The 16,197-nt window shown below is 41.4% G+C and overlaps 1 protein-coding gene across 3 annotated transcripts in view; it reads right to left on the reverse strand.

Moving 5' to 3' along the window:
- TNNI3K (TNNI3 interacting kinase) overlaps positions 1-16,197 on the reverse strand; it is a 98,347-nt gene that overhangs the window by 48,933 nt on the left and 33,217 nt on the right. For all 3 annotated transcript variants that reach the window (XM_075759102.1, XM_075759101.1, XM_075759100.1), the window contains exons 8-17: positions 15,224-15,368; positions 15,033-15,137; positions 14,289-14,383; positions 13,500-13,649; positions 12,301-12,387; positions 11,048-11,104; positions 9,933-10,025; positions 9,790-9,847; positions 9,488-9,682; positions 9,032-9,136 (exon numbers count right to left, since the gene is read on the reverse strand). In XM_075759102.1, the coding sequence (XP_075615217.1) occupies positions 9,032-9,136; positions 9,488-9,682; positions 9,790-9,847; positions 9,933-10,025; positions 11,048-11,104; positions 12,301-12,387; positions 13,500-13,649; positions 14,289-14,383; positions 15,033-15,137; positions 15,224-15,368 (1,090 nt within the window). The remainder of the gene's footprint in view (positions 1-9,031; positions 9,137-9,487; positions 9,683-9,789; positions 9,848-9,932; positions 10,026-11,047; positions 11,105-12,300; positions 12,388-13,499; positions 13,650-14,288; positions 14,384-15,032; positions 15,138-15,223; positions 15,369-16,197) is intronic.

The raw sequence follows: 16,197 nt of genomic DNA on the forward strand, positions 1-16,197 counted from the left end.
AATAAAATCCATTTATTGTGACAGAACAGCAACAATGGATCAAAATTCATTATTATGCTAGAAGGATGTCTGGAGATGTAAGCTTTTCTCTCAGACTTTGAAAAAGCCTTATGGATCTCAGTTTCCTGGGAGAGACTTTGTAGTAAGTACATAAAATGGAAAATGGAAGGCAAACTTGTGAAGAAGAGATACCAGGAATTAACAAAACCGAAGCTTTGATTATTTTTCTTTGTTTGTTTCTATGTTTGATCAAGATGAAGCACAGCCAGCAGCCAAGTTAAAAAGGAACTCAATGTGTGTGTTCTAAACAAAACATTACATTTACCCCAATTTGGAAAGATCGACTCACACATGTCAAGATTTTGTGAAGTCAGTAACACCGAAGCAGCAACGCAGTGCGATGCAGCATGAATTAGGATTATTTAGAAGGTACCTGTGACGCTCTAATCAGCAGGGAAGCATCTACATGCCAAAGAAGAGTTAAAACATCTTTAAATGTGGGAGGTTAGGAGAGCGAGCACCACGCAACAGAGCCGCTGCTGCGGGCAGAGATTTGCACAGAGGCGGCTCTGAGCAGGGTGAGCTCTGCGCAGGGATGCCGTCCCTCGGACCCTGCACGGTGCGACTGTGCGAGCCTTTCATCCAAACATATCCACAGCTTAGGAGTCAGCTGGACTTTCCAGGCAGCTCAAAAATAGGCTGAAGTGTGGTGAATATCACTTTTTCTAGCAGAAAAAGACATTTCTGAGTTTTTACACACCAATTCATTTGCTTTCCAAACCACTGTGATACTACCATAAATAAATATTGCCGCAGGGACAAGACATCTGCCATGGATGCTAGCAACCAGAAAAGCCGAAAAGAGCTGGAATAACATCTCCCCACTTCTGCACTGAGCTAGATCCAGCTGGGTATCTAGCTGAAACAGCCAGACACTCTTCAAGTACTTTGACACTTGCAAGAGAAAAGACAAGGTTCTGTACCTGGTATGGAAACTTGATGAGAGAGGAAGCCTCTAAAAATAACTGGAAAAGTGAGCTATTGCCACATTTACAAACTTTCACAGCTCTATAAAAGTTGGACAGTCAAGCTTAGGGACAAAGACAAAAAACTTGCTAATTAACTGTTTGATAATGAAAGACATGTACTGTATCCAAGAAGCAGTGCAAGAATGTAGATCATGACCATGCAAACAGAGTATCTTTTGCCTTTTGCAAAACGTCATTTAGCAAGAAAAGTTGTGGATGGAGTCATGCACTTCACTCGTAAGAGAGAAGTGACAATATACTTTACCCATGCAAAACAGTGATTAACGCAGTTCAGCGGTAAACGCGACAGTGGTTTCACAAGGTGCGATGGCACGGTGCACTGGATTATTTACTGCACAGAGGACAGGGAAGGACAAAGCTGTCAGGGAGACCCTCTCGTGGAGTCACGAGGTTCGGAAAGGACCCCCTTGCTTCCTAAACTCCTCCTCAGAGGAGTCGAGGTGCAGCTGGATCCAGTCCTAGTCCCAGACTTGGTGAACAGTTTCTGTCTAAGGGATTCTATACACGCGATCCATCCTTTACATCACTTAGCCAGGATTTCACCGTTTAGCATGCTATTAGTCACTTACCAAGTATCTGACGCGATAAGGAATCTCAGCCCCGAGGAGTAACCTTGAGAGACGTCCCTGCTCCGGGGGAGATCCTGGCGTGCAGCCCGGGGCCGTGCAGGAGAGCTCAACGGGCTCTTGGGCTGCTCACTATTTATGGGGAACGACGATTGACTCTTAGTCACCTTTGCATACCAGCCACTGATGTTTAGTTTCTGCCAGAGTTGACTTGAGTCGCACATTGACCAGCGCTGTGGTCAGGTGGGCGCTTTGCTCCAGTTAGCCCTTGGCTACTGTGTCGGTACCTGTCTCCCAATCCACATTGGGCGGGATGCAGCCGTCATGGCCAGACGCGTCCATCACCACCTCAGCTGGTGGTTGTCACTTGAGCGGGGTGATGGGAAATAAAGGGCAGGTCGGGGGGTGGGGGGAGCACACCGTCACAAAAGTGTATATAGAATCTATTGAAAATTGATTTTCTGATCCAAGGAAGCTATTACAATTGATTGAATTTTCAGCAAGGAACACACAAGAGGAAGCAGAAAAACACCAGGTGCATGCAACAAATAAAGAACAAGGCTTTTAGAAGTTAGCATCACAAACACAGATTTTCTAACAAACTGGGAATGTGCACAAAGATTCATAAAATGCTTTAGCTAGGTCAAAAGCTTCCAGTAGCGCTGAAGATCAAGGTTTTCATACACCAGTTACTGTGCCTTCACGGCACATGGCTTTTGAAGGGCTGAGCAAATTAGAACATAAAAGCGTATGAATGTGGACACAACAATGCTCACATGATATTTATCAAAATGTTGACTGAGCAAAGTAAATTCAGGAGACTGAAAAGTATATGAAAAAAAGAAATGAAAAAGTTGGCAATGGCTTACATGATGAAGGGAAAATGAAAGTAATATTGATGGTCTCAACAAAAAAGCATGACTTGCCCATATTAGAGCTGTAGATACAAGCAAGAACAGTCAAGTGAGGAACACAAATTTTACCAGATAATAGTTTTTAGGACAGAAAAAATTTAAGCTCTCCCAACCAAGACTCCCACAAATCACTGTCTTGAAGATTTCTAGCTTCACCTAAACCCAAACCTTGGGATCATAAATTCAATCATAAAAGCATAGTGGGTTCATACAGTGTAGCCATGACTCTTTTAGTTTATATTTAATCTGATTTTAGCACCCATATATACTTTCCATCAAAATATTTAAGTGATTTGAGTATGACAGGTGGAATTGTTTTGAGACTCCCGCCAGATGTCAAATGAAAATATTAATCAAACACAAGGCTAAACTAGAGAGACTCTTGAAGGCTGTACCCTGGGTTGAACGTAGGCACACAAATCATACAAAATTACAGACTTTTCTGTGGTCTTGGTTCAAATTTGACTTCTATCAGCAGGGACAAAAATTACCACCATTTCTCAATGGGAATAAAATGTATTGAGCCCTAGCTTCAACTTCAGTCTATTCAAGGACTGTATAGACCTTGAATAAACCCAACTTGACGATACACATAGTCAAGACCTGGGTTGACATTTTCTGTGGAGAAGCTGAGAAATCAATAAACAGACCCTTTCACCCTTTCTACGCATGGTGTGCATAGGTCTTTCTGACAAAACGATGCCGAAATGCCGATCTTGGTGCTGAGTGTATGGATGTATCTGAAAGCAGAAGGTAGTCTCTGGAAGGGTTGTGTCAGTCTGCTACCACCAGTGAACACTACAGTTACTAATTTTTCTTTTCTGAAGTAAAAAATATAACCCGTAGAAATGAGGCTTGGATGATACAGCTCAAAAAAGCTATTATTGCCTCAATGGCACTTGGAAATTTGAAAACCACAGATGAGAAAGGAACTCTTAAGCCTCTGTTTTGAGAAATACAGCAAGATAAATCTGAGCTGAGCTGAGCTGACAGCAGGTTAATAATGAGTTCAGCAGAATCAGAAATTAATTGTCTTCTGTTAAAGCCACACACAGTTTGAAATGTTGAGACCGAGCATCATTCTCTTCATGAAACCATGGAAGGAAAAAACCGAGAAAAGAATCAGAAGTGTGTAATCATCCCGGCTTTTACAAAAGCAAGTAGTTCTGTGGGCCTGCCAGATGCAAGGGCTTCTCCTCTCAGGGCAAGAGACAGGCAAAGCGCATTCAGTGCCTGTCCCTCTCCCAGAGAACAGGGCCATGAAAAGATCCCTCTACCTTTAACACACTGTGGGTTTAATGAAAGGCAACTGCTATTTCAAGATTTCATAAGGGATTTTATAACAAAGAGGAGTTGCAGACACCATCCCCATTACCACCAGGCTTCCATCCTCCCTTTCATCTTTCTGACTAAGCCAGCTCTCAGAAACTTTCACAGATAGTTAGAGCCATCGAATGAAGGTTAGTCGCTCAAAGGCTCGGTCCAAACATGTTCAGCTGTTATGGCTTAAATTAAATTGATACTAAAATGGTCTCTTTTTTATTAAAGTGCTGTAATCATTGTGGCTACAATCCCTCACCACAGTGCAAGTAGTAATAAGCTGATACGTGTCACCATTGCTGAGAGCTGTCAGAACTTCTTTTTCCAGAACTGGAAAGCAAAATAAAACTCCCAATTATTCTCAAAATGGAAGGATAACCCCTTTTCCAGGGTAGAGACATGAAAGATTCATTTTCTTTGTTCTGTCAAGCCATATTGCAGGTTTATTTAATGCATTATGTGCATTTCAGAACTCACAAAGAGGGTTACAAGCTATGTGAAAATTTAAGGTAAAAAACTTAAGGCTCCTGTGAAGCCACTGGCAAAACTTAACACAAGAGGGTCAGAATTTCACTCTTGGTCTTTCTCTTCATCTGTCGTAAAGATTTTCATCTAGTAATTGTGCCTATGGGCTGACTGGGACTCATGCTGAAAACACAACTTCTGCTCTCACACTGAAAACTTTCAGAAGTTGAGCCGCTCTCAGCGCCACACATCAACTGCACCGACGTCCTTATAGCAAATTATCTTCTGACCCTCACAAATATGATGTGGGAAAAGTTCTGTGAGGCAATGATGTGCTTTTTGGCTCTCTAGTGAGATACTGTTTTGGGTTTTCTTTTGTGGAAAACATTATTTAAAATCCTTCAATGCAGAACTATTTTTCTAACAGCCAGTAGTGACGAGGCATAAAGCTAAACTGTAAGGTCTGGATTTTTGCTGTCCTAAAACAGTTATGCAGACTGCAGCATTCAGACACGGGCTCTTGGCTTGTGCCATGACTGAGGCAAGAACTACAGCGTCAAAAGAAAGCATCTCCTGCTGAGCTCCACACTTTGGTGGCCCGAAAGGAACCTGTGAAGGGATGTAGGTGTTTGATGGAGATTCAGAATGTGGAGGATGTGTGAAGTCAGAGCCAGTGGGGTGAGGACAAGGGAACCTTCACTGTAAGGAGGAGGAGAAGAGGTGGTGGACATGGATGGTATGGAGAAACGAGGCAAGTACAATCACAGAAAAAGAAAAATGGGGTAGTAAGAAGACATTCTTCTTCCAGCCCGCCTTTTTTGTAGGTTGATATCCAGGCTGCTTTCTGCACAGCAAATCCTATGAAACCACCTTATGCTTTAAAAACCGGACACTCACTACTGTCTGGCCTAAACAGCTTTTCTGTACCATTTCCAAAAATCTCTAGGACTGGTAGAGCCATGTCACTGTTATTAACAGGGGTTTTTTTTGGTTGGGTTTTTTTTTTGTTTGTTTGTTTGTTTGTTTAGAAAGAAAGGTTAATGTAGAAAAGCTCTGTCCAGTGCCAAGCTTTTCCTCACAATTTAATGCATTGAAAGTTTGTAACATCAATACTTTCTCTTTGTTTTTAATCCAGCCTTGTCATACAAGCTGGGCTATGATAGATTTGCCAGAAGAGTAAGGGTGCCTAGTTTGAAGCTCTTAGCAATCCTGACCTGGGCCCAAATTGCAGAGCTGAATGTCCATCTCAGTACTCAGGACTTCCAAGGGATGAGTTGTGCAAGCGGAGAGATGACAGTTGCGGGCAGGGAGCCGTCTGTTCAAAGCAGCGCACAGCTGTGCAGCGTGAGAGGAAGGCCCGACCGTCCCTTTTGCATTAAAGGGTGAGGGAACCAAGAATCACGTCTTGCCTTTTGCAAAAGGAGGCATTTGCATCTAAAAGCTCACGATCCAAGACAGTTATTTCACCACCCTTCACTGAAATAAGCATGTCTTGAGACTATTTGCATAGCCAGAACAGCAAGAACGGATTTTCTCTGCTTACCCCGAGGACTAAGTGCTTCCGCTTGGGTGTCAGCAAAGAAGGGGAATGAGCACACACCTGCACTGGATTTTAGCTCTCAGAAGTGATCCAATCACAGGTGCTTTTATTTGTAACAAATGGCCCAAACAAACCAAGATACAGTCAGAGGAACTTGTGATTATGGGAAAATATTTAAAGTAAAAGAGGCAAACCAAACAAAGGAAAGGAAAAGAAGTAATGAAAGAAAGCGACAAGGTGTTATTTGAAAGCTCAGTGCTACACTGAAAATAAACTGAGAATTCTCAAATGGAAAATTAAAAACACCCCAACAAACAGATAAAACAATTATTTGTATCCATCTTTCCAGGACAGCAGAAGAAAGTATTTGCCTGTGTGGGAAATCAGATCAACAAGGACAGAAACCAATCAATCAAGTGTTTAGCATTTCACCATTTCAGTTCTTAAAAAATTAGAAAGTCTTCATAATGACGAGATGTCAAGGCCGAGCACACTCTGCACTGAGGAACAACAGTGAGACTGAGACAGACGCTGAAGGAGCCTTTGCTGACAGTACCAAAGGCGACTTAAGTCAGGACCTACCCCTGCAGACCAAGGAACAACAGGCACGAGGAACACACCGGGTACCAGTACGACGGTACCAGGAACGCACCAGGAAATTAGAGGAGCAACATCTGCCACAGCGAAGCAGTGCCTGGGCAGGAGCAGCCGACGGCTGCAGGGGGGAGCCCCCCGCCCCACCGATCCCCAGGCTTCCCTGGGGCTGGGAATTGCAACTTGAATCAGAATTAAAAAATTAAAACACTGGGAAGAACAGAAAAATAATTTAAAATGTCAAAATGAAGCATTTCAAAGGCCTCTGAAATGTGGGTTCAGGCTTTTTTCAGGTGAAAAGAATTTTGATAAAAGTGACATGGTTTTTGAAAGTATTTAGTCAATTCAAAGTGCATTTAAAATATTCTTCAACAAACAAATTTTATGTGGTTCTGCTACAGTAAAATTGCCAAATAGGCCTTATAGTAATATATTTAGATTGTTTCCGTACAGCCACCCTACACAGATGAATACAACACATCAGCAGTATCCTTCCAAACATCATACATTTCTCATGTCCATACAGAAACACCGTATCTGCACATTTCAATAAAGTAATTGGGTATGTAATTGGCAATGCTTAACGGGAGCCGTTTTTATGTGCTTGTAGCAGTTTTAACATGAGCCGATGGATGCACTCATACATCGGAGTAGATGAATAAAGCAAAGTGTGCTAAAATTTGCAGTCAGAGTATAAAGCAGAATTTGTGCCAACATTGCTAACCCAGGGCACATAAACCCCAGAAGACTGGCTTGAAGTGATATGGTTTGCAGACTGCATTTTTCAGACTAAAATAAAGAAACGTGCAGTTTCTCTTGCATTAGTGATCCAATTTTCTTCTTCAGTCTGCAAGAATATTTTTTCTTTCACAACCACAAATAGAGTTATTATTTTGTTTAAAAAATGTGACTTCAAGAGCAGGTAGTCATTTTTGAAAACACCCTTTTGAACCCAAAGTTCTCGGGAACTGAGAGAGAATTCAAGGCATTCTCACTATACCCATGCCTGGCTCTCAAATTTGCCACCACGGGCCACTGCCAGAGACGGGACGCTGAGCTTGGCGGGCATCACCTCGCACCCTGTGACTGGTCCGATACAGACACACGCTGTGTCCTTGTTATGATTCGAATCCCAAGAACCCTCCTGCTTATAATGGACAAATGCCACATTTGCAGTCCCTCCCTTCGCACAGCTGCCAGGGCAGGAACACTTGGAGCAGGAAAACAGAACCTTTCCCCTGCACAAGCCGTGCTGTTCTCCTGGAGATGCCAGCAATAATGCCCAGGAAATTGCTGATGCCTCATAGTTTTTTTCAGAATTTCATACCAGAACCCTGAAGTGGGTATAGTCTCACAGTCGGTTTACTTCTTCACTCAGCAAAGGGGAAAATCCAGCTCCTTCTTCCAAAAGAGTGAGTGTCTTTCACAAGGAATCTTTCACTGCACCTATCAGTGTCACTAGGAAATGAAAACTTACAGCAAGATGCAGGAAAATAATTTATTGTATCATCACCACAACTCTATAGGACTGGTCACAAAATGAACATTTCTGTAATTTTTTTTTTTTTTAAACAAGTAGGTAAGCTAGTGGAAAATGAAGAGGTGTATGGCTGACACTGAAGAAAACCTGTTTTGTAACTCACTTCATCCTACTTTTATAAAATCCTTTCTGTGTAAGCTTTCTTGTCACAGTGCTCGTGCATATGAAGGAGCTGTTTCCAAGCCGACTACTGCGGCCAACGAGTGCAACAGCTACTCAGCACTAACTTTCTTTGCCTGGTTGGTCTCCTTCAAATACTCCTACAGGTAATTTTGGTTAGTCCCCTTCCAGAACAGAGGTTAGTGCAGAATGGTTAGTTTGAGTGAATTCTGATGGAGACCTGACACACAAAATTCCGCTCGGTAGAGCAGATGCTTCCTGCTTCTAATGAAGACCGAGCACTGGACCCCCGGGCTGGGATTCACTTTCCGTACCTGCACTTAGTCCAAACTCATGGCTGCTCCCCTGCCCGTGACAAGCACAGGCTCAGCCGAGGCTCCTCCCTGTCCGGGACAGGCACCTAAACCCAACGGGAGCGATTTCCTTCCGGAAGCCTTCTCGCATTTCTGCATCGACCCTAGGGGCACTGGTGACCAGTTTAAATTAGGCACTTACTGCTTACAGGGGCAAACGGAGGTGACCCAAATTAATTAATGTTTTGGATTCCAACAGGTATGCGGGGGCAACATAGGAGATGGCGCAAGTCATAAAAAGGCTGTCCCGCAGGAGTAATGTACGCAAATGGGGTACAAATATTTTGTACACTTCAGATATCTGTCCGTGAAATGATTATAAGTGTGAAGCTGACTACTGTCCGCCAAGCTGTTCAACTAAAATCTGTTCAAGCCTCCGGTGAAGGGGAAAGCATCGTGCCCCAATTCCCCAGTCCGACCCATGCAAGCAGACCTTCCTCCAAGCTCCATCAGCATTAATGAGATACCACACAATTACAAGATCCTGCAAGTACAGGTGAGACTGCAGACCATCGCTGCTGCTCTGAGGCTTCAGATTCCCTGAATTTTCCCATAAAGAAAGAAACTTACCTGTTCAAATCACGGTGTATGATTGGTTGTGTGAGATTGTGGAGATACTCCATGCCTTTGGCAACATCTACAGCAATGATTAATTTAGACTGCAGATCAAGAGTTCTGTATTTAGAAAAAAAAAAATTACTCAAAGTTAATAAACAGACAAAAATTATCTGTAAATTATTCTTATCTGTAAATCATGGAACCTTTAAAATTTTTAAAATACAAAATAATGTTATATAATCTATGTAATGTAAATTCATATAATGTAAAATAATGACTAAATAACAATTTTGCGATTACTTACTAATTTCCCTTGTACGCCCAATAATCTGAATCAAAGCTAAAATTTTTCTAGTGTGTTCCTTTCTCTATTATTTTATACTGAAATGAAAAACATTTACATCAGCATAGATTTACTAGTCTTCCGAACTCTGTACTGCAAGTCCAAGCAGAGAACGAGTGGAATACCTCTTCTGTTCATGAAGCAGGGAGAAGAGCGATCCTCCAGAAATATACTGAGTGACGATGGCAAACTGACTTGGGTCATCTAAACAGGCTCCCACAAACTGGATGACACACGGATGATTCAGTCGGCAGAGAATGGAAACCTCGCGGCAGAACATGTCCACATCAGATTTGGAGCAGTAGGTATTGGCTCGATAGCTTAGAATTTACATGAGAAAACAGGAAAGCAAAAATTTAATTTTTTTCCCCAAATATTTCAAACTAGGTCATTAACCAAACAAGATGGAAAAGCCTGATAAACTTACCGTTTGATTGCGACAATTTTATTTCTGCATCGTCCCTTATATACCTTTCCGAAAGATCCTAAAATGATTTAAAATAAAGAGGCACAGGGATATTTATTATGAACGTTAGACATTTAAAACGTACGCATTCTTATTTCTGGTACCTGAGCCAATAATCTCATGGAACTCTATTTCAGAGAGCTGAAGATGGAAATGTGATGGCAAACCAGCACGGAGGAGGAGAACATCTGCCTTTTCTGCAAAAGAAAACACTTATTATCCTGTTTGTAAGATGCAGGGTCATGGGGAAGGACAGGATGTATGCATTTAACTTCACAAAACTGTTGCACCGTAAAAGCTGATTTTCCTCCTGTAAATTGGTCGACTGGTAATCCTATTCCCTTTCCTTTCAGTAGCCACAGGAAACCCCAACAGCAGACCAGTACTCGCAGCGCTGCAGCTGCCTTGGGCTGTCTTGGCTTTGAAACCTTATCGCTGAGGAACGCTGTTCCACGGCCGTATTCTGCCTGTGCTGCGTGACGGTTGGGTAAAATTCCTGGTACGGAGAGGTGGATCCTGTTGTTCCGTACAGCTAGTGCTCATTACTGATGCAGGGGATGCTATTCCACATCTGACTGACTCTCTAGTGACATGGGGAGTCTAAATTTTGCAACTTAATTTAGTTAGCAAACATCTCTATCTTCTTGTTATTTTTGGTCTATTAGGATAAATTTTATCAGAATATTTCTAATTGGAACATTTCAGTGCTGCTATGCAAAGGATGTAGGGATTTGATTATATCCAGAGTGAATATTTGAAGTGGAAAATTGAAAGCACCACAAAAATGGAAATATTTTGTGGTTTATCTATACGTGTTCCAGGTTAACACAAATTATTTTTGGACAGAATTTTTCTTGTAACATTACTCCAGGCACATTACAGTGGAATTCAATATATTTGTTTGCATTCATGGATATGTGTGTATTTGATTTGTACTTATGCACAATCTCATCCTCTTCTCCAAAGAAATAAATATATTTTTTAAAGTAAATGAAAATAAGATAAATACAGGAAGTATCATGATGCTGAACAACAAAGGTAACTATATTGTTTCCTAAAATTATCCTAGGGAAATATAGCTGCAACTTGTGCACATCATTACATTTCTGAACAAAGACAATCCCAGGAATAATGAATCTTGCATAGTATGCTTAGGTGGACAAACACCTTGGGTAAAAAGACCGTAAAAGTTCAAGTTTTCCCTTGCCATTGAGAATACCTTTAGTCATGTTCTTAATCTTTCCTAGAGGGGATGGAACCGACACATAGGAACCATCTGAAATAAAAGAACAGAATGAGTTTCATGGGTTTCAAAGACAGTATAAGCATCTGTACTGATAAATCAATGAGGCAATGATTGCTTAAAGAATGAAAAAAAAAGGGGTAGCACACCCACATGGGATTGTGGTGCATTCTTGGAAGTGATTTGTAGGCAGCTTCGCTGACTTCTGCAGGACCGTACTGACTTTCACTGGTGTTAAAGGCGGCCAGTGTCGCCTTTTGTATCGGCTAGATTTTGTGAAGGAACTCAGATTAGATGAACAAATTCTGGCAGTTGGGCTGCGAGCATATTGCATGGTTTAGTTCACTGACTAGATTTTCTAACAGACCTCAGCTTTCTCCACGTACCAAAAATTTCAACTCTTGTTTTTCTGCTTAAGTGGGAGCTGAGTTCTTTTAACAATTACCATTAAAAAAAAAAATCTCTGGGTGTGTTAATTGCTTGCCAAAATACATTTCCAATACGGGCAAAACTTAGTCTCTCAAAGATGTGCACACACTTGTGATCTACAAAACTAATCCTGGACCAGGGCAAAGCGCGCAGGGAGCAGATCGATCCTGCTGCTGGCGGCAGGTCCCTCCTGTTTGCACACAGGAGGAGTCACTGGCCCGGACAAGCGCAGGGCACTGCAGAGTCACCCTCTCTGCAGGCAGCGTTCCCAACGCACTGCGAAACGTGCTGTCTACCTAACCGCTTGCCTTAGCGTTCTTCTTGGCACTTCTCATTTAGTGCCAACAGACATGAGTATTTTTGTAGCAAAAAGGGTAAGTAATGGTTCCCAAGGGGGAATTTGATATCCAAAGATATTAAAAAATATGAAGGGGACTGAGTATAGAAATGCACCGAATGTCAGCAATCAAAGAAACATCAGAGCTAAACACAAAGCGAATGGCTAAACAAGGCATTAAGGATGTAAAAAGGTATAAGTGGTGATTACTAGGGACTGATCTTCATCTCATAGCTTCTGGTTTTTCTTTCCAGCGAGTGGTACAAAGTGACAACTGTATTTTAAGACTTTTGACATAAATAGAGGGTACCTGGAAACTGGGGATTCTCATGACACTAATTTTCTTTGTGCCAGAGAGAACTGACCAAACGCTCCCTGCCATCCGTGGAACATTCCCAGAGATTTCAGCAGTCTTTGGACCAGCCCCTTCAGCTAGAGAACAAAGCCGTGTCTCAGACCATACCTCCTCCAGGCTGTGAGTATTCATTACAGGGGGAGTCATCTTGAGGTCTCTTATAATGCTTCAGAAGGGTCACAATGGCATCATGACCTAAGAAAGAAAGAGGAAATATAAGCATTTGCAGGTAAACAAGACAGTATTTTTTTTTCAGTTAATTTATACAAAATAAAATCTAAAAAATGTACAATGTGCGTATAAAAAAATGCCAACAAAGACATAGCAGCCCTAATAGTAATCTGATTCTTCACTGCACAAATAGAGGGAAATACTTTCCAATAAAACTGAACATGTTATCTTCATAAGTCCACCTAATCCTAAAATGTGATATATGGCAACAGAAAAAACCCTGCTACAGAAATCCTAAAATGGAAGTTGACAATAGTCTTCAACAGGCCTTACAAGGAAAACCAGTGCCTGAAAATATTTCAGTTCTGGTGTCCCAAACGGGAGAAAATTTGTACACTCTGTTGCTGTAGACAGTTGCTATACTGATTCCCCTGTGCAAGGAACCAGGAGCGAGCGGTGTGCGCACAACATGCTCACGCTCTCAGATGTTTGATGCACAAAGTTCTACTTGGCAACAGTCAAAGTTCTTTTCTAAACCTTTCAAAGATGAGTTTTCCCTCAGTAATTTCATACAGAGTATTTTCCAATAGCAGGTTTTTGAAAGGCCTTTGAAATCTGTACTTTTACTGTATTACAGTCATTCTCATAATAAATGGTACTGCAATGCTTCCGGAGGAGGAAGGAATGTCCCAGAAGGCATGGAGTCAAAACCGGGAGAGAACACTGACACATTGCTGTACATGTAGGACAGTATAACAGGAACCATGGCAAATGCCTTGCTTTGATCCATATTTGCAAGAATTTAAGGTTACAGACTCTGTATTGACTCATTCGGTAACAAAATTAAAACTCCTCATGCACATATCAGAGGGACAAATAGCCTTTTCTGAACAAGCTGTATGTTTTCTATTTTAGCAGCACTTAAATACTCCTGTCCTTGAGATTGTGTTGAATTAGACTGATGTTTAACAGAGTATAAACAAAAGGGCTGTTTTTTATGACCCTTCATGCCAGGAACTGGAAAGCAGATGGTGAGAGCTCCTAGTCCACAAGGACTGAGGGGTTATTTCATACTGTTCTCTCCGTCCTGTACAGTTCCTATGGATTTTGCAGCAGAAACTAGAAAATTGAAATACCTTTCTCATAAGCCCACATCAAACAGGTCTGCTCATCCTTTTCTCCACTGGACCTGCTGGGATCACAAGCTACCAGGTTCATATCAGCTCCATTATCCAGTAAAAACTGTACAAGTCGAATATGACCATGGTAGCAAGCACAGTGTAATCCTAGAGCATCAGAGAAGCACAGCTGTCAGAACATCATGATAGGACTTGCAGCAACAACTATAAAGCACAAACTGATTTCCTCAACAAAGGAATATGTTATCAAAAAATTACCTGAGGCAATAGGTGAAAACAAAATATTAACGCTGTAAGAACCAATCCATTGCCCACTACACAACGTGTCAGCATTTACTCTGCCACCTGCAAATCACATCTAACGACTTTGTGCATGAGGAAAAGCAAGTAGAAACCAAGGCGGCTCTTCTGTTCGTTGTCTATAGTGGGACACGGAGGTGTGCAGCCCCTCAGACACTATATCCCATATGCCTAGTCCCCAGCGGAATAATACTTGGGCCCAACTCTTAAAATCGCTTAGAAGTCTAACTATGGGAGAATCAGTTTACATCAGGTTTTGTTACTCATGTACCAGCTAACGAGCCTGACACATCCTCACTGAACTCTTGTCACTTCTATCCCTGCCTTCAATCGTATTTCAAAGCAGTTGAGATCAGTCCGAAAGGTAACTGGATGCTGATCATTGTGTTACCACGGGAATTACCCTGGAAATCCTGATTGTGTATGACTTCCAAGTGTTTTGGTGCTGGTATATGCACTCATACACATTAGAGATGATGATGTTACCTGTATGTCCATCTCTTCCCTGGTGATTGACGCTCACGACATTCTGGTCAAGAAGAAATTTTACAAGTTCTATGTTCTTTCCATAGGTGCAAGCACTGCAAAAATAAAAGAAAAAGTGAATGCTATAATCCATAAAAGGACAAATACTTTAACAAGAATTACTCAGAGATAAAAACGTAGTAATAGAATAAAGGATCTTTAGAAATGTGCAAAAGCATGATTAATCCACCAAAGCAAGTTCATTTCTGTCATTTCAGAAACATTCTATTTATTCCTGTATGCATTAATTTTGCACAGCTATGCAAAATTTAGAGTGTGTTTTGCAAAGTGCCTCTTAAATTACACTTTACAAACTTACAGCATCATGACCAAACTGTGTTCTGCCACCTCATTTCCAATTCAGAACATCTAGACCACAGCAGTTTCTAGGCAGAAGAGGCCCTGAACCCAGCTTCCAGGCCAGACAGAGAGAGAACCAGTTGTTCACGCGGATGTTGACGAACTGGATGCTTTTCCTACCTTCCTCGCTCTTGCTTGCTCTCTGTCTCCCCATTCGCTATCTGGTTCTGCCTCTTCCTTCATGCCCTCTCCCATACCTCAAGACACAGACTTACCATCCATCTCGAGCTCGCTGCTTGCTTTGCTCCTCACCCGGCTGATGGTGAAACATTTGTAATTTTGGGTGTTGTACCACACGCATGCATAGGTGGAATTCTGTTGATAACGGCATTTTGAACATCTCACCTGTGGAAAGCTGTTTCACTGAATATATTTTCTTTAGTGAGACTTTCTGTTCCTGAGAGCTGAATTATTTCCTTGACAACTTCAAACTTTCCATTGTAGCACGCACTGAAGATGAAGTAAAAAGTCGTTAACACCACCAGCTTTCTAATTAGGCCCAAACCAACAAAACGGAGCTTCTCCAGGTGACTCACAGATGCAAAGGTGTGTCTCCGTAGATATTCACCACATGGGGCTGGACTTCGAAGCTGCTCTGCAGTAGGAACTTGACAATTTCATGGTGTCCAAATCGACAGCAGAAGTGCAGAGGAACGTGGTCCTCATTGTCCTGAGCATTCACTGCCATTTGACCCAGAAAGAGACCAAAGAAAGTATTTTATACTTAACAGTATTTATATTTACCCAGTGTTTTGGGTATTTAGTAATGCTTTATGTGTTGTGCCTATAAGTTTTGAAACCTCCTGCTAAAACATTTGTGGTCCTATTTCTTTAAAATTGAAATTTCTGTGAGCTTTCATGTATCAAAACTGTATTACTCAGTGCCATCTGTAGTACACTGTCAAGCCGATTTTTTGGACTGAGGGTATAATTGCTTTCTTCCAGCAGCAGATGGATTGAATGTTTTGATGTAGCTTTCCATGAATGAATCACGAGTTATGAATGACCCTTAGAAAGAGCAATTGCTGTCAGTATACCACAAAGTGAAGCAAAGTTAAGATACGTGGTTCCTGTGTGTAAGAAAGCAATCCAGTGAGTTATTCCAAATGCATGGAACAACAGTTATCAATTACAAACACTAGGAAGAAACATACTTCATTGTTGCTTTTAGGAAAGGAAAATCCCGTTGGTTTTAAGGCTTATGTTAGCTTCCTTGAGCAGCAGAACCAAGAATTCTTTATGTACTTATACAGTGACAAAAAAAAAGAAATTTAAACAAACTAAGAGAGACAAGATAAGGACATATTTTTCATAGTCACTATTAAAATATAAATACATAAAAGGCAAGAAAGGAAGATGAGAATTCATTCAAACTTCTGGATTACCAATGTTTTCATTTTCCATAATATCTCTTTTTACCTGCAAGGATGATTATGCAGGCACATCACATATTTAAGAGGATGGGAGTATTCTTTGACATGACATGAAACTATATAAAAGAATAGGCAAA

Source organism: Balearica regulorum, chromosome 8 (assembly GCF_011004875.1).
Source record: "Balearica regulorum gibbericeps isolate bBalReg1 chromosome 8, bBalReg1.pri, whole genome shotgun sequence".
Taxonomy (NCBI): Eukaryota; Metazoa; Chordata; class Aves; order Gruiformes; family Gruidae; genus Balearica; species Balearica regulorum.